At 38.8% G+C, this 18,977-nt stretch overlaps 1 protein-coding gene across 1 annotated transcript; it reads left to right on the top strand.

Annotated features, from left to right (window-relative positions):
• Positions 1-16,144: 16,144 nt before the first annotated feature.
• LOC115687681 (uncharacterized) lies at positions 16,145-16,943 on the top strand. Its single transcript, XM_030613313.2, has one exon. It carries the CDS (start codon positions 16,441-16,443, stop codon positions 16,645-16,647), a length of 207 nt encoding a protein of 68 aa, XP_030469173.1. The 5' UTR covers positions 16,145-16,440; the 3' UTR covers positions 16,648-16,943.
• The last annotated feature ends 2,034 nt before the right edge of the window (positions 16,944-18,977 follow it).

Below are 18,977 nucleotides of genomic sequence, written 5' to 3' on the forward strand. Positions count from 1 at the left end.
CCTTAAATTCTGTCTCCATTGATGAAGATCACGTTGCGCTAATGACCCATTAAAACGTATTTGGAAGTATGGAGATGAACACTGCATACGTGTTTTGTCTATGTAGATTGGTCATTTGGTTCTGTGATGCTGTGCTTTGATGCCTAAATTGATATCCACGTGATATTGATTATTTTATTCAGCAGAGTTGGTGGTATGAGCGGGAAATAAGGTACCCAAAGAATTTCAGTTGCGTAGGTGAAATATTGAAATGAAATTGAAAACCAAATGGACTATAGTATGATATTTCCATTGACATAAAGGTTGTGAGTGAGCGTAAGATCTCGTGGCCTCCACATAGGGAGTGATATCGAACCAAGAGACCACGTGGACAACGGATGGGGATAATTGTATCGACCGGCTTCCGGGAAATGCCCCTTCGCGGGATGAGTCTCTCGCCAGGGGACAAGCAAATTGTTAGACCTCGTTTGTGTATGTAACGGTATTATGCGGTATTCGTTGCATTCATAAATAAAATACGTGCTCTATGTGTTCGTACCGTCATCTCGGTTACGACGAGATTGTTTAGTTCCTGTGTCATGTGAATCGGAATGGAGTGGCATTGATTAGTGATTTATGCATTATTAGCTAAGCGGAGCTATGCCTATTTACGACTGATTGTGCATGAATGAACTTATGATTTATTGATACAATGAGGTAAGAGAATATCTTCCCATTATAATTCTCGAGAACTCATTTACAGCTCACTCTTTTCTTATATTTCTAAGGTTAGACGGGAGCTAGAGTTAGGCATTTCGTCGGTAGACTATGACAGATCATTACACGATGATTTTGGAGGACTTAACTTTCCAGAGTTGTGGATTAGGTTGTACTTCGGGAGTAGTTGCTGTAATTCTTGTTGGGTTGCTCGTGTTAAGCCTTCACTTTTGAAATGTTCTCATCCTAAGTTGACACGAGACCAATCAAGTCCGAAGACAAAAACGTTTCATGCAATTTCAACAGCTTTCAATGGACCGTCCATCCCCTAGCTTCATAGCTTGGAAAGATATTGGGCTCCATGAAATTTATGGCAAAGTAATGAGCCCGTCCTATTAGGTACCATCTTGAATGAACGACCCCCCCATGTGGCATCGAAAATGACGTATTTCAATGCGAATTGGACACCCCGCCTTCACTAAAATTTACCATTATGAAGATTCGATTCTTCCTACCCTTTTTCCCCCCAGGGTTGTCTCTTCCTTTGAACTGCGACAGAGAACATAAAAATCGAGGCATATGCCGTGAATTTCAAGCTAGAAACGTAGCACAAAGGAAGAAAAGGGGTCACGCCTTGAAGAACAATGTCGGATTTGACCGCTCCTTTCTTATCTTTCCACCTTTAATTAATCACCGCAAATCAAGGAGACTGGGGGCCAGGACCATGCCGTACAAAGGGATCATCTAAGAATTGACCAATATGAGAAGTTCGCCTTGATATATATGTCGATTATTTTTGGCCGAACACACTCGATTCTCGCAAACAAAAAAACCCAACAATTTCCATCACTAGCTTTAGGCTCGCCATTTTCCTTCTTATGGACCCACCCGCAATGTTTCTTTTTAATGCTCGCCCTTGTCCATACGCTCTTGGATGGTCTTTGCTTTGTGGGGTTCAAAGAAATGGGGCTGCTAAATTACAAATCAAAAGCCTTTTGCCATGGAAAATTTGAAGTCAATTTGCACCAAATCCGACGCACATATGGACATGGAAAACCGTAATCTCGGATTTTTCTTTTTATTTTAGGAATAATGATACAAATAGCTCATGAAGTTAAATTAAATATGCAATGTGATCCATGAATTTTTAATTTGTTCAATATGGTCCCTTCCCGAAGACCATATTGAGCAAATTAAAAGTTCATGAATTACATTGCCCGTTGGGTAAAAGTTCATGGATCACATTGAACAAATTCAAAGTTCATGAACCACATTACATATCGAGTCAAAATTCATGTATTATTTATGTCATTTTTCCTTTATTTTATTTTCAAAATGTTAAACTAATCGAAATTAAAAAGAGAGTCCAAACGAAGGAGAACGCGGGAATGGGTATTGGAAGTGGTGGCCGGTTGTATGGTGTGGGAAGCACCAACTCTGCCGCTTTTGTTGATGTGCCCAAAGCTCCGTCAGCTGAATTTCAGATGATGCAACGATTTTTTTTTTTTAAAGTATATTTTTTGTGGGAATTTAGTGCGACCTCAATATGTTATTGATGTCAATTCGGGCGACCCGATACACTAAAATGGCCCCGTACAAATTCGAATTAATTTTCTAATGATTTTAAACAGCACAAGCCATGCAATCACCCAAAATGCTCTTGGTAAACTTGTCTCGATCGCTCAATATAGAGGTCAATCTTTCTCTTAGGAGAAAGAGAGAGATAGATCGAAACAAAGCAAGTCGACGTAGCAATGCAAATATTGACCTCAATATTGAGCGATTAAGACAAGTTTATGAAGAACATTTTCGGTGATTGCATGGCGAAATTTGATTGAAGATGAGAGAGAGAGATTGGCGGTAGCATCCGCCGCCAAAGGCGACGAGGACGGTGATTGCCGACGTGGGTTTGTTGCTACGGCATTTATGGTGATTATGGAATTGGTTTGTTTTTCCTTTCTTTCTAATGTGCTTTTTAAGCAAGGCATTTGATCCCATGGCCAGATGGTTTGTCTTGAAATGCAAGGTTGAGATTTCAAAAGGAAAAATAATATACAAAGTGATGGATAATTGTTCAAAGAGTCCTAAACCTATTATACAACAGCTAATTCAGTCAAAAACCTTTCAATTGGTCGATTTAGTTTTAAACATTTTGATGATTTATCAATTTAGTCGTGAATCTTTTGATGATTTGAAAATGTAGTTCTTCTGGCCAAATTACTGACGTGGACGTTAGCTGGATGCCGAGCATCCTAAGTGGTGTGGCAGTCGCTAATATGGACAATTTCGCAATTTTTAAAAATTGCAGAATTATTCATTTTTTTCTTTTTTCTTTTTTCCTTTTGCCCGTGGGCAATACTCAATTTATGACCGATAATCGACCACAGCAGAGAGCCAGCAAGGGCGTCACGGCCTTCGCCAGATCTGGCAAGGGCTCGACCCTTGCCCAGGCCGCACGGGTCGAGCCCTTGTGTGTGGCTGGTCATTGGCCATGGCCGAGTACCGGCTACAGGCGAGTACCAACTACATGCAAAAGGAAAAAAAGGAAATAAGAAAGAGTAAAAAGGAAAAATTCATATAATTTTTTTAAAAAAATACAAAAATTGTTCGCGTTAGCATTGGTCACGCCACATAGACCAGCTAGCATTCACGTCAATGATCTCTGGCCAAAGCCGAAAGGATTACAGTGTCAAATTATCAAAAGGTTTATGACTAAATTGATAAATCGACTAAATTGGCACAATTGAAAGGTTTAAGACTAAATTGGCAAATCGTCAAAAGGTTTAGAACTAAATTGGTACAATTGAAAGGTTTAGGATTGAATGGGCCATCTTACAATAAGTTTATGACTTTTTGAATAATTTTCCTAACAAAGTGAAGTTGTTTTGAGACTGTTTCGATGGCTTTGGGTACTTCCATTATTTATATCCGTTTCATTGGGATTTAATCAACAATGAAATACCTTTCATCAAAAGTTATTCTTCTATTTTTTTTTATATGAGGAGACAAGTTCTATGGCTATTCCGGACAAGAATTATGTCAAGCCAAGCATAAGATAACATACACATATGCTTTGGTAGAATTTAATTAACATCAAAATATAGAAACTTTTGACTGAATTTAATCAACAACAGAGTACAATGACATACAGATACAACGCTAGAATGTAATTGATAATGAAGATTCGAAAGTTGCAACTAAAATACACGTCGGAATTTAATCGATGATGAGATATCTAGAAACTACCGTACAGTACAAGAAGTAAAAGATAATAATGCACAAGTACTAGTATTTATAGTATTTAAAGCATAGCTGTTCACAAACAGTTCTTTAGCGGTTCCAACTGTACTTCCGTGGTTTTAGGCTCCATGTCTTCACGATCCTTGATTCTATGTTTGCATCTCGCCACACTGCCTTGTTTTAGTGCAGGTGCTCCTCCAAAATCGCATTCTAACTCTCCGTGTTTATCCATCACTATAGTGACATGCACTTAAGTCGTTATTCACACTTCAATCACGATCTGACATGTTATGTTGTCTTATCCACTTTACCCTTAGGCAATTACAAATTCGAATGTTATTATATCTCAACTCTGCGCCTATTTTATTTTCCTAAATAGTTAATCGTCGATCGATTTCTCATCTTATTAACGATATATTTAATCAATATGTTTCCTTTTTAGACATTTGATTAATTTTACCATGATAATCGTCAACCGGCCGCTACTGTATCTCGATAGCATGATCATAATATTCAATAAGTATGGCCATTGATAGAGACTCCTGTGATCAACAACTAGTTAATAGGCACACCTCGACTGATCCCAAATTATATGTTTGCTTGAATCAACACTGTGTCAATTATAATGACTTAGTTAATTTTTGGTATAAACATCATCTTTTACTGTTCTGTCCGGATGCTTCTTAACGTTCGAAGACCGTCCTGCCGACACTTCATCAAAAGGACAAAGGGCTCTTAAATGCACAGACTTGCAAATGACACAGCTCTTAAAGACACGGACACAATCATCACATGTTAATCACGAGGTCGGCCTGGCTAGTTCATTAATGCCCCATTAAAGTAATTGTTCCGACCCGTTGAGTGAGATGAAGCGATATGCCCTCTTTTCAAAAAAGAATCTTTCTCATCAAAGATTAACGAATCTACATGTGTCAAGACTTGTGACGCCCTGAATTTGTTTAACTCATTTGATGCGTAGCCCATTTTGACCGGTCTCGTATCAACCCGGTAGGTACTCGCCCATTTCGATAGTACTCCTACTTAAACATCCTTAAAGATAAAATTATGAGATTTGATATGAAACGGGCCAAAATAGATAATATCTCGAATAAGTTAAATCCAAGACGATATAATGATATGTGGTGCGAGGATGAACCGCGTGAAAGTTTGTGGGCCCGTAATGACTCGGTCCGACGAGAGTGGGGAGTGATCATTAGGGTTAAAGGGCCCAGATAAGGAGCGGCTCTCGACAAGTTTCTAGAATGGCGAAGGGGCATAAATGAATTGAATTGCACACCGAATAAGAGGAGAGCGTGTTTGGAATATATATGTAAAAATTAGAATTAACTCGCGGATGCTTTTTTTGATGTAACGACAAGTTTTGCATTGGAACTCCAAAGTTAAGTATGCTCAAGCTAGAGTACTATCAAGATGGGTGACCTTTAGGGAAAATGCCCGCATGTACGCCAAAGGATAAAATCATGAGACTCGATATGGAATGTGTCAAAATTGACAATATTTTGAGTGAATCGATCCAGAAATGTAACACGACTCCCCTTAAATCTATGTTATCATATTCTGACGATTGAATGAACTGGAAATATTATACCCTCGCTCTTTGACCTAATCTCTCCCTCTCTCTCCTATTTTAATGATCATCCCAGGCGTGAGGTCAAAACCTGTTGGGGGAAAAATCACATAAACATGTGCTTGGTCCTCACGAGCTAGGTGCCAAAACCCCATCAGAAAAATCATACCCAACATTGACTTACATCTTCTTCTCACACTAGGGTTTATAATTATAGGCGGCTTTCTCTTTTTAAGTGTATAAGCACCAAACTGTCCATAACTAATCTTTGAGCATTCGAGGATTCGTCAAAGAGACACGTCAATTCGATTCATCACCAACCTAACGAGAATGCCTACACGGGTATGGTATTATCTCGGCGTGGACTTTTGGAGACGAAAGGTCAGACTCGGGGAGAGATGCACAAAGATTTGCTCGGACTTTGCATGCTTAGAACCAATCCATAACACGGTTTTAATGGTCAATTATTGTTAGATAGGTATTATGGTACATCAACCAATCTCCTCCGTACGCGACAAATATGTTTGATCACCGTGATTAGTCGGGTTTATACTCTTTTGACGCGGAACAAAAAGAAGGAAGATGGATCGACGCGCCATGAGTTCACCACGTGTTTCAATAGAGACTATGGTCACGCTAAAGCTACACTGATAGTAGGAATTTGGGCAAATTGGCACATATTGTGAACATACTAGAGGAATAATTAATTAAAAAACCTTGAAAGATTTTGTGGGACCACTATAAATTGCTCTAAAAGCTTAAGTTGTTAGATGAATGTGTGGCTTATTTAAATATTCTATCACTCCCTTTATGCTTTGTCTGGTCTTTTTTGCCTAGTACTAAGCGTGAAAATATTTCATTGGAGAGACAAACAGGGGCAGCTAATAAATAGTAGGGATTTGGGCAAATTGGCGCATACTGTGAAAGTATTGGAGGAACAATTCATTCGAAAACCCCGTGAGATTTTGTGAGACTACTTTCAAGTGATCTAAAAACTCAAGTTGTTTGTAAAGGTGTGGTTTAATATTTAAATATTCTATCACTCCCCCTCACGCTTAGTCTGGTCTTTTTTGCCTAGTACTGAGCGTAGAAAGATTTCATTGGGGAGGCGAATAGGGGCCTAAAAACATTTGAACTCAGGACCTCTTGCTCCGATAGTACGTGAGATTTTCTGGGACCACCGCCAACTTTTTAAAAAGATTTAAGCTATCAGATGAAGATGGGGTTTAATATTTAAATATTTTTATCAAACTCAATACAAGAGGCAAAGTGATGCCAGACACCGACTTTCTTCTTTTGCATTGGGCTCAGAAAGGTGTGCCCATCACTAAGGAGTTCGTTGACTTGGTGGACCACGTTAGACATTTACGAAATCCCTAATCCAAGCAAATTAATGGGCCTTTCGATTGGTCTCCAGCCCATGACAAGAGTTGGATCTAGTTTTGCCCATCATTGCCTACCAGAAAGTTAAAAACTTGGAGATCGACATTTTCGCATTGCTTCAAAGTTTAGTGAGATAGAACGAAAAAATATTAGACGATCGTCACGTCCAACACTATTTTTTTTTTGGTCGGATGTGCAACACTATTAACTAACCTGATATGCTGTACAAAATTAGGTCGTCTCGAGTGATCCTCCAATACATTGCTCCGTTAACGGAGATATTAATGAGTATCGATTTCACAGTATACCCTTATGCGCCGATACATTTTCCATCCTACCCGGTAAAGAATCAAAAGTCATAAGAACGCCAAATCTAACCGTGCAATACTTACGCGCACTTCCTTTTTCGTTGTGTTATATCTTTTGGTTAGGGAATGACGTGAGATGTATATGATTTTCGATGATGTAAGTAGATCTACGTTAAGAGTTTAAGTTCAAGGTCTCGGCGTTGTTGACACATCAAAATAGACACGGTTCCAATAGTCAAAATGTCAAACAATAAAGACGCACTCTTTCAAAATACATACGTATCCAGAAAAGTTAAAAAAAAATGCATTGTTAAAATTAGCCCTAATATCAATTGTTTTCCTCCATAACATCGCTTTTTATCTACATGAAGTCCACATTAAGTTGATCAGGGATGAAGCCAAACTTTTTGTCAATGTGTCGATGAAAATGAGGAAAATCACGTTTAAATTGACGTGGATTTGTAGTTACTTTGGAACTTAAAAACCTCGTATTTATTGTTCCTTCTACTAGCGTTGCTTGGACCATGCTAAGAGGATGGTACCGTGCAATAGTACTGCTACAAAGACTGACTATAAAAACTTTTACAATTGATAGACCGACTACAAAGACTTTTGCAATTGACAGGTGACTGGCAGACTCATAATACACTCTCAGGCGAAAGTTTTTCTTCTTGCTTGCACATTTTTCTTCTTGCTACAGTACTGCCACAGTGCTGCTACAGTACTGCTACTGTGATGAACAGTGACTGCTATAGTATGAACAACACATTGCTACAGTACTTCCCGACAATGAGCCATTTTTTCAACCATGCTGGGTACGTCTTCAAAGGTCATATTTATGAATCGGTTCTTCAGTATTATCGTCATCAAAACTGTCCGAACTACCTCCGTCCTTTTGTCTCTTGTATTCTCTAAGAAGTCTTTCCACTTCTGCGATCTCTAGGCCCACGTCCTCATGAAGTTCTAAAGACTTTTGTCTTTTTTGTGGAGACTCATAGGAAATACCTGGAACGTCTGCAGAACTTGAGGCGATATCAGTAGGACATGATGGAATAGCTGGCTGGGGAAAGTTTTCTAATTGCAGTGACGGACCGTTTTTGTCAAGACTTAGACTGAGTTCAAGTTGTAACTCACTGTAATCATACGGGTCTTATGATAATGGGCCTCTCCATGGATCCTATGATTGAGGGGCGTGAGATGAGGACAAGGCTTCTTGAGATAAGGATGAGGCAGCAGCATTTGAGACAGCAGCATCCATATCAGCTTGCATATCTATGCCATAATATTGTCCCAATGCCATGTCAATCACTGTCTGATACCTGTGATCAGCTGGATGATCCCAAAACACGTTGCTAGAACTAGTTGGTCATATCTCTGGTGGTATCACTTGATTGTATTGACAGAGAAGTCTATGGAGCTTTCTATATTTCTAGGGGAGTGCCAGGATTTTGCACGGAAGAATTTTGAGGAACTTCTCTAGACTCGGCTGAGGCTTGTACATAGTTACTCCTACATTAGCTGGAGTTTCACTCACGTCTCTATTTGGACGAATAAAAAATCATGGCCTGTGAAACAAGACTGTTGTATGCAACTCCGGATTGGGTCGACAGGCTCTAAGTTGTTCCTGAAACATGTATTTCTAAGCTCCCAATGGTTTGAACCAATTAAACATATCACCCAAATGCTTAAACTTCTCTTCTCCCGAGAGAATTCTGTCAATAATGAAAATAATTCTGGTTGTTGGGAATTCAATGACTATGGTATAAATATTGAACAAATACCAATAAAACCACTTGAATCCTTCTGGGAACTTGTCTTCAAGATTGAGGGAGATATAATGGATGAAAGGATAATTTGGATACAGCCCACTGGGTCTGTGACTTAATCCTCCATATCTATTGAAAATCAGCAGTTGGTATTTCCATATTAGTGACGGCAGATTTTCAAAAAGGATGTTGTCTTAAATGTATGTAGGAACTTCCGGCGGGTACTACCTGCTGGGCCAAGAAGGTTTCATCTTGGTGGATTTAAATCCCCCAAATGGATTTCGAGACACATATATGTTTATGGATGTAATTGGTGTAGCAAATTTTTTTGGCCGCAATAAGAAATCAGCAAGCACATTCTTCTTTCATGCTATATACTTGGTTTCAAAGGAATACTTTGAAAACCATTTTGCCCATATGAGGAGTTGAGGATGAAGAATTTGCTTTTATTTGAATTTCAGCATTTGAGAGAAAGACGACATATCTAGTTCAAATATAAAATGATGTCTAAGAAGATGAAATCCAAACTTCTTGATGCTATACCTTACCACCAAGATTTCCTTGAAAGTAGAATGATAATGCATTTCGCTTTGCGTAAATCTTCCACTTTTGTATCCACAGATTTTACGCTTTCCATTAATTTTTTCGAAAAGAACAGCGGCCCAATACTCATCACTAGCATTTGTATGTAAAATTCTCTTCCCAGTAGAAGGGATTTGCAGAGGAGGAAGATGTTGCAAAACTTCTTTAAGACGTCTAACTGATTTACTCTGTAGAAGTCTCCATGGAGGAGCATCTTTTTTGAGCATGTGCTGCAATAGACTTACTAATTTGGTGATTTTATGAACGAAGTCTCTTAGATAATTGACTATCCTAAAAAACTATTGGATCTGTTTGGGAGAAAGTTTCTCCTCAGGAAATTTTTGCAATTCTTCAGCAATATGGGGACAAGAATAATATGACCCGTCCTTAAGATGAATTTTGAGAAATTCTAGGCAATAATAATCTTTTTCTGAGATAGCATAATGCCAAATTTCCGGACTAATTCGGCAAATTGGCCAAGCAGTTTACAATGGGAATCCTCATCAGGACTATAGAGGAGGATATCATCAATGTAAATTTGGGCATTAGCCAAAATAGGTTGGAAGACTCTACACATGGCCTTTTGGAACAATGAAGGAGTAGTTTTAAGGCCAAATGGGAGCACTGCCTACTAAAAATGTTGATTGGGGATGCAAAATCCAATCTTGTGCCTATCATCTGGATGAATTCCCAATTACCAGAACCCGGCTTTAAAGCTAAATTTGGAATAGACCTTAGCTCGAGTTAGACTAGAGAATAACGAGTTCTGATGGGGTAATGGAAACTTATCGTCTTGGAGGAACCGATTGAGAGGTTGGTAATTGATGACCGGCCTCATTTTCCCTCTATTCTGTTCAAAATGTTTATTCACATAAAATGCTTTACAAGACCACTGAGAGTCTGATGGCTCGATTAATCCTTGATGGAGTAAGTTTGAGCATTCCTTTTATGCCAAGATCAAATGGTCTAAATTCATCCCTGAATAAGTTACTTTGGTAGGCTTGATATCTTCATTTTTCTTAAAAGGCAGATGGATAAAAAAGTCAGGATTTCTCCACAAAGGGTTTGGATATTTAAGGATCAATTCTGAATGAGATTCTATACATGCACTAAGAAGGGTTTACATGATAGGATCTAGTATATTCATTTGGATGGCAAAAATTCGTTGGATGTTCACAAACTCTTTGAATTGTCATTTGAATTGGAATCCATTAGACAAAATTCTAAGTTTGGGAATCTGGGTCAGAATGTCCCATCCAATGATGATGTCTTTATCTGGTGAGCTAGAACCAAGGATTTTAGTAGTAAGAGAACATTATGGGAAGAACTGAAGGGTAATTGGTTTGCTTCGGACTCTTGTGACAAAAGTATCTCCAGAAGCAGAATTAAAATACTGAGCGTATGAATTCCAATATTCTTCTGGAAGAATTTAGGTGTCAAGCAACGAAGCGCTGGCTTTAGTATCTATAAGGGCTATAAGGGAAATAGGTTTAGCATATTTGAAAAGATAGATTTCGATGGGAAAATGTGGAAGGATGGAAGAAGTGTATGCACAAAGATCTTGGATCTTGAAGGTTTTGAATTTTCGAAAGAAAAGGAGTAAATTCTTTTTCTACTTCTTCAGATGAGTAGTCAGTGTTACTGGACTGGGGCCATGTCTGGATAACGCATATGGTGTGCATTGTTGGTTCATCTTCTAAAGAGAAGACGGATTCAACATCATCATCCTGAAGAGAAATTCCAGTTTCTTTTTCAAGCTCCTGGATTAAATGAGAATTTCTTCTCTAGGCCTTCGGACAATTCTTCGCAAAGTGGCCTCTTTTGTTACAGATGTAACATCGGTCGGATTTCTTATGTCTTTCAAACTGGTCGCATTTGGATCGTCTTTTTATCAAGAAACGCCATTTACGTCTTCTTCCTAGACCGAGGGAGAATCCTTTGAAGTGCTTTTTCTTTTTACGCCGATCTTCGTAAGAAGGGTCATCACAGGATTCTTTCTTTGGACACTTGATTCTTAATTCTAGTCTTCGACAAGCTCTATCAAGCTCGTTATTACTCTTAAGATAACTTCCGAATGCCTTTCGACAAATACATAGGTCATCAAGAGCCAAATGTATCTCTTGTTGCAGTTCTCCTATTGGGACATCAACAATTTTTCGCTGTTTATTTTGAAGAGATCTTTCTGCAACTTGACCAATTTCTTTTGGAATAGAAGATAGAAATACTTGCTTCATATTCGGATTGGCTCCAAGAGCATAAAACAATTTAAGCATTTCATGAAAATGCTTATTCAGGTGTTTTCGACGTAGAGAGCATCATCTTCTATAAAAAAACTCTCTCATTTTGAGTTCAAGAAGATCTTCTGGTTTATCAATAAAGAACTGGTGGATGATGTGAATTACATAATGAAAATCTATTTGGAGTAAGAACGTCATCTTATCTTGGTCAAAAATAGTTTTCCACCAATCCTTGAGGCTACCGATAAATCTGCTAACAAACTCAGTCCGTATATCATACTGACTTTCAATAGTAAGGGCTCTAGTGCTGAGCCAAGTATGGAACTCCGGTAGTCTTTCTAGCCATTTAGTGTATGGAATATCATCAAGAGCAAAATAGTGTTTGGGGGTTGAAGTTCCAGAACGAGAGTTCTTATATGAATGTTTACTATTTTTGGTTCAGATGAGTTTGATTCCATATCCACCTCATGGGGATCGGCCATAAGAATAGCAATTTTAGGGAAATTTGGTATCTCATGGTCAGAAGGTGAGGTGTTTTTTTTTAAAGAAAAAGAGGCTGTTTCAGAGCTGGAAGAAGTATTTTGCTGGGATGGATAGATTGTAGCAATAACTGGCGGCTTCTGTTCGCATTGATTTCGCAAAAAAGCCTCTAATGAATTTGAAACCATGTGGGAAGAAGGAGGTTCCTGGGAAGATTCAGGAACGTTTGACTTCTTCTCCTGCTACATCTTCTTTTGTTTTTCCATTTCACAGATGCGATTTTGAAGTATAACAATATCACTTTGTTCTTCTTTCGGTGCTTCTGCAATGATTGAGGCAACTGAAGTGAATTTTGGAGGAGAGATTTCCATCCGGGTTGGGTGCCAAAATTGAGAAAATGGGTCTAGCATAGGAACAAATTTTCCTTCTTGAAGGAGTTTAATTTGCCTACGTAGCTTTTCCATTTCAACAGTCTGGTTTTCCAAATAATGATGGGAAATATATTTACCCGATTCCATCTGCTGCAATTTCTTCTGGAATGTCTCAAGTAATTTGTTTGTTACAAAAGCCGTTTGATAAACCTTCTAATCGACATGATCAAGGCAGGCTTGGATAGTTGAAAGTTTTGTATCAATTGTCTTGAATATTATTTTGTGCCAGAGCATGTTCTGATTACCAATTCATAACAGCTTCGGCGGCAGTAACTTTCTTTTGTCTCCCATGATCATCGATATCCATAGGGTTTGGAATCTTTGGCATGTGTCGAAACCGATGGTATGCGTATGTAAATTCTTCTAATGTTGTAAAAGAAGCACTAGAATTTGTTTTTTCCAAGGGTGGAAAGTTCGAGGGTTGGAATATACAGACAGCTGGGAGTACTGGCAGTGGTTTAGGCATTGAAATACATGAAAGCTGGGGTGCTTTGGGTAATTGCAAAGGATATGAATTTTTCCTAACCCATTTTTGGATGGGTTTATAGAAGGGTGAAACAACTGGCTTTTGTGGTGGAGTTTTTTTTGGATGTTGCTTGTGGAGGTGAAAGAGGTTTGCAAGGTTTAGGAATTGGAGGAGGAGTTTGTGGTCAGAGTGGTCCATATGAAACCATAAATTGGCATCTTCCTCCATCCTCACCAAAGGGTCCTATGGTAGGATCCCCATCAAGATATCTCTAGTAAAGATTATATTTGGATCGTTTCTTTTTCTTTTTGGATGGTCTGTCATCTTCTTCGTCATTAGGAGGGCTTGTGCAAAGGGAACATTGACAATCTAAATCCCTGAAACAGTGTCCTATTCAAGGATCTTTGTAAAAATGAATAGGTCGTCCCTCTTGATTAAAAGGCTCGATCATAATCTTCGGATTTGAGTCACCTTCCTCAATAAGAACATCATCATGGCATGGTTACATCATAAAAATAGTAGGAAAAATAGAAGAAGATGCTTCTTCCTTTTCCTTACTAAATTTAATGACAACCGTACCATCTTCCTTTTTTGTAAACTGGGATTCCATGAATTGAATAGGCATGGAATTCTGATGGAGTTTTTCATAGTTAATTACTCAAGTATCAGGGAGGAACTTAACTAATTGATCCCGAGGAATTTGTCTTGGTACATGGACACAGGAAGTTTGATCATTATCCACTGAGATGAAAAGAGCATCCTCAGTGCTAGAAAAATTAAAATCAATAGCATGGTTCTGGACCCGATATATCATTTGGTAGTGTAAAGTAGCAGCTATAGAATCAGGGATCTGAGGAGTTCCGGTGAGCTGCAGTTGAACTTTAAGAGCAAAAAGGAGTCTTGGGTCCATAAGAACCATGTTGAAATTTAGAAACAATGTAAGAAATACTATTTCAGCATTAAGGGTGGTTTGGATTGTATCAATATAAATATGTTGGTAATCCAAGAAACGAGTATCCGGAAGAGCCATTTGGGCAACAACAGGTAATCCTTTTCTACCATGAAATGATAGTGCAAAACGGATAGCACCAAAGTGAAGATGCGTATACTCTTGTTGTATCCATTGTCATGGAAAATCAAAAGGTGTCTGAAGGGTAATAAAATGTTCTTGCTGGGTAGCAGGAATAGGATATTGATCGAATTAGGATGACTAGACATATTCCTTAACTTCGCGGAGTGTATGTTTGATGAAACGGAGAGGGGAAAAAGAGGGAGGTCTTGTGAAAGCAGAATACAGATTAATAAGCAGGAGATGAGTTTTCGAAATTTTACTCTCTTCATTAAGGGATGAGACCTCATAAAGATAGTCAATTTTCGAAAAATTTGAAGTGCGAATATCTAAAAGGGCATTTACAGTGACTGGTGAACTGGAATCAGTAGAATCACTCATGGTGGAACAAGTCTATCTTTTCTACCTGGTAATTCATCTAAAAACAAACAAATATGCTGAATAGGGCGTTGGCTCCAATACATCAATTTATAAGTTTTAGGACTTTATTGCACTTTTTGTAATGTTTAGGACTCAATCACAATTTCATGACAAGTTTTAGGACTTTTAGTGCACATATCCCTTAAAAAATATATATAATAGGACATATATATTTATGCATATGTTAAGAAAGAAAAAACTCATCTTTTGTGAATTAAAATTTAAGTAGCTTGTGAAACAAAAATTCAATTTTTCCCTCGAAAGAACTTGCCTCTCATTGCCTTGGAAGTTAGGAGTTATAGCCACTTTGGGAACCTAGCAACACTTTTAATGATATTTGGAAAGAATCATGAGAAAAATATGGGTGGATACCTCTTTTCATAATGCATAATTTGAATTAAAAGGAAAGTGCTTCAAAAAGAAGTATAAATTGCTTTCAAATAAGCGAAAAATTGTGAAAAGTAGTCCAATAAAAAAAGACTCCAACCCGGCTCATAATTTTCTTTTGAAATATTCGTTAAATTTTGATTGTTAGCCACTCCACTTCTCATTTTCTAAATTCACAAATTTTGTCAAAAATTCTCGAAACCCTTTTTCCATCATAGCAGGCTTCCACCGATCGAGCGTGAACATTGGTCACATTCACAACTCTCATTCGCACAATGAATAATGAAAGGGAAGTATACTTGACTTTAAAGTGACAATTATCGCGTTACACAGAAAATTCTATCCATTAACGAAGGACAACCGAAGACTTATCTTCCGCCTACGAAATTTATTTCTTAATACTTATTTAATTATATCGAGAAACACATCGAAATATCTTCGTTTCTTCAATACCATGACCATACCGATCAAATATCAAGAAATGGTGAAACTTACCCCGAATCTCACGCGCAAAACATACAAATTTTCCCATGTTCTTAAATCGCGATTGGTTTACCGATCATGCGGCCTTCGTAAAACATACCCTTTTTTTATCGGGAAAAATGACTTAAATAATCTTTGAACTTTGATCCAATGTTCAATCTAGTCTATTAACTTTCAATTTATTCAATGTGATCCTTAAAATAAAATCAAGGTCGTCAAATTCCGTTAACTTTGATTAACGTAAGACGACATTGAACATTTTCAAATAGCCTAGGAACTAGATTAAATATTTTCCAATAGTTCATGCACCGCACTAAACAAATTGAAATTTCCAGGGACAAGATTGCACATTAAATTAAAGTTTAGAGATCATTTGTATTATTTTTCCTTTTTTCTCTGATGAAATTATAGGAATCGTGGACGAGGCTACACAACACGTTGTTCTTAGCGGACAAAGTTGCTTTCGATTTCGCTTCGGACTGTTTGATTATACATTGCTCAAGGACAAAGAAAGGCATTAAATGCATTTTCACAACCATTATGTCTCTCTTTTCTTTTTCTCTTTAACGTGGCAAATTTTCCCCCACGATTCTACATCGTCATCGTGAAGCCGTGATGGGGCGAGCAGGTTCGTCTCAGCATATACGTGACTGCAGGATCGACGTCCCTCGCGCCGCTCAGGATTCCACGTGTCGGTCATCCGATGGCCAGTCTCGCGCGATCGCGAAAGGACCGAGCCACCGCCACTCAACTACTCAGACTTCAAAGTTCTTGCATGTATAAGTGTGGATGGTGTGTGGAGCCGCGTAAACAGCATGGGGGCTGGGAGCTGAAGTGAATTTTTGTGCAGATCGAATGAAACGTTGCGGTTGAATCGGGATCGGGTGCGCCAGAGGGAATTTCGATGGTGTGCTTCTGTTTCCTGGTGGACCAGGAGAGGAAGGTGAGGCGGAGCAAGCCGGTGGCGGGGACGTGCTCGCGGTGCGGCCGCGGGGCCAGCGTGGCCGACATGAAGACGGCGACGCGGTTTTGTTACGTCCCGCTCTACTGGAAATCGTGGAAGGCCATCATCTGCACCTTCTGCGGTGCTATTCTCAAGTCGTATAGATGACTTCTGTGGGCATGATCATGTGGCTCTTTTTTCTTGTTTCATTTTCTTTTTATTTTGGATAAATGATGTTTTGTTCATCTCATATATACAATATAGATTCAAGATGCGAGCCTATAGGAAGTTTGGTGCGGTTGATCGTTCCGATATCAATCAATAACAGAGGTAGGAGTTTGGATGAATGTAGGCTTGTTGCAGAGGTTTATATGCTGTTTTCGGCTGACTTTGCAAGTAGACTCGGTTATGTACAGATCCATATATGATAATGAACATGTTCATGAAGTTTCTTCTTCTCCTTCTTTGGTGAGACTCTTTCTCCGACCACGGCGTGAACCTTTCCCATTTTTTCTTCGAGCCCGCATGTTCTTTCTCTTCCATCTTTTGATTCCAAATTTTCTGTGCTTTTCGGCACTTACCATTCTGAGAATTGGCACGAGAGAAGGTGGAGAGTCATGTCTATCTTGTGAAGGTGATGAGTTTTGCTGCCGTGCATATCATGCCAAAGAGTGATGCGCCCTCCACAGAGCATTCTGCGCCATAACTGATTAGGGAATGATGTTTTTCTTTGGCCATCAGCAGAGATTGATTCATGGGTGTTTTTTGATGCATTGGTGTTGGTCCAATGTAACCCATGATATTTAATGAGAATGGTCCTAGCACAAATGATTCATGGGTTTGAGCATACGGACACTCGTGCACGGAACATTGTTTGCATCGTCCCAAGCACACGCGTGGCGATGCGACCAACCATACATAAGCGATGCTAGACATATTGAGAAATCCTATCAAAGCTCTCTTATTAAATTGTATGGTTATTTAGAAAAGCTTCTCATATGCGATCGAGTTACGTGATTTTACTCTATCTTAGTCATCAAATGTTGAAAGCCTTACAAGGGATTGCACGATCTAAGATGAAGTGAGTTTACATGCATTGAGCGCATGCTAGACCTATTTATCAACGACGAATAAAAATTCGTCACGTCACTTGATAAGATTTATGGATAAACACGGTATTCATCGAAGGGAAGATGAATGGGCGCTTGGGTGGCCGCCGCCCTTGGAAAGAGTAATGTGATGGTCGTAGGTTGTTTTCTGCGTGGCAGGTACTATAATTTAGGCATCTTTTGCAACTTCTAACCTTGTCAATATTAAATGAACCACGACAAGTCAAAACAAATCTGCGGGAAGAAAATTGCATTCGGACGCTCATTTTATGTTGACTATTGTAGCGCAACACGTGGGCTTTCGTTGAATATATAGTGACAGCATCTCACATCACATAAATATTGAACTATTAGTTGAGTTGGTCGGGCAGCACAATAATAGATCGACGAGACATGCAATTCCTATAGAGGAAAATACAAAGATATCTAACTTAGAGAGACCGTACGCAAAATCACATCACGATACAACAGTTCACAGGTCCAAGTATATCTAGAATCTAGAGTGAACATTAAGGTGGAGTATACTCAATTTTTTCAAGTTGGGTCTACTATTGTAAGAAGATAAAATGGTCAATGCTTTCAAATTCAATTAATGACTGGGACGACGAAATGAGAACTCTTGCCGGACTCGAAAGAACCTCGGTAACTAGGTAAGAAACATTGAGATTTTGGCTTGAGCAACACGAAAGGGCCTTATGATTCCCTTAGCTTGTTGGAACTTTTCGTAATTGATTTCTTGACCGAGGACGCTCAAAGGCTCCCGATGATCTCCCGCACGCAAGGCGATTCTCACTAGCAGCACCTCCTGTGCATTTCAGAGAACGATAGTATATTCCCATCGAGTTCTGTTTGTAATCAAGACTCGTGATTGGCGAGACAATTCACTTCACGTTGCACAATCCGTCAAAAGGAGTGACGAAGTCCTGCGCTTGTCCTCTCCACCTACGACCAGCATCTCGAGCTCTGGCTTAACGGATTGCACGGCTTGCAGGAAAAAGTATTTAAAAAGTCCTATATATATTGCATAGATACCAATTTAGTCATAAATTTTTTAATTGGACCAATCTCGTCCTAAACCTTTTTTGTACCAATTCATCCATCATGCCAATTTAAGTCGAAAATCGTTGACATGGACGCTGGCCGTTTTACGTGACACGGCCGACGCTAACGTGACATTTTTTTATAATTTTTTAGTAATTTTTTGAATTTTTTTTTGTTATTTTCATTATAAATTTTTTTCTTTTTTTTCCCTTCCATTTTCTTTCCCTTTTCTTTTGCCGGAGTTCCCTTCTACACTCTTGCGATTTGTGATGATTGTGATGGTGAAGTTCGCTTCTTGATGCGTGAACAGTCCAATGCTCCTTCGCTAGTTGCCTGATTTCGATGGAA

Source organism: Syzygium oleosum, unplaced genomic scaffold (assembly GCF_021117445.2).
Source record: "Syzygium oleosum isolate NSW1041296 unplaced genomic scaffold, Sole_v2.1 Sole_v2.13, whole genome shotgun sequence".
NCBI classification, from domain to species: Eukaryota; Viridiplantae; Streptophyta; class Magnoliopsida; order Myrtales; family Myrtaceae; genus Syzygium; species Syzygium oleosum.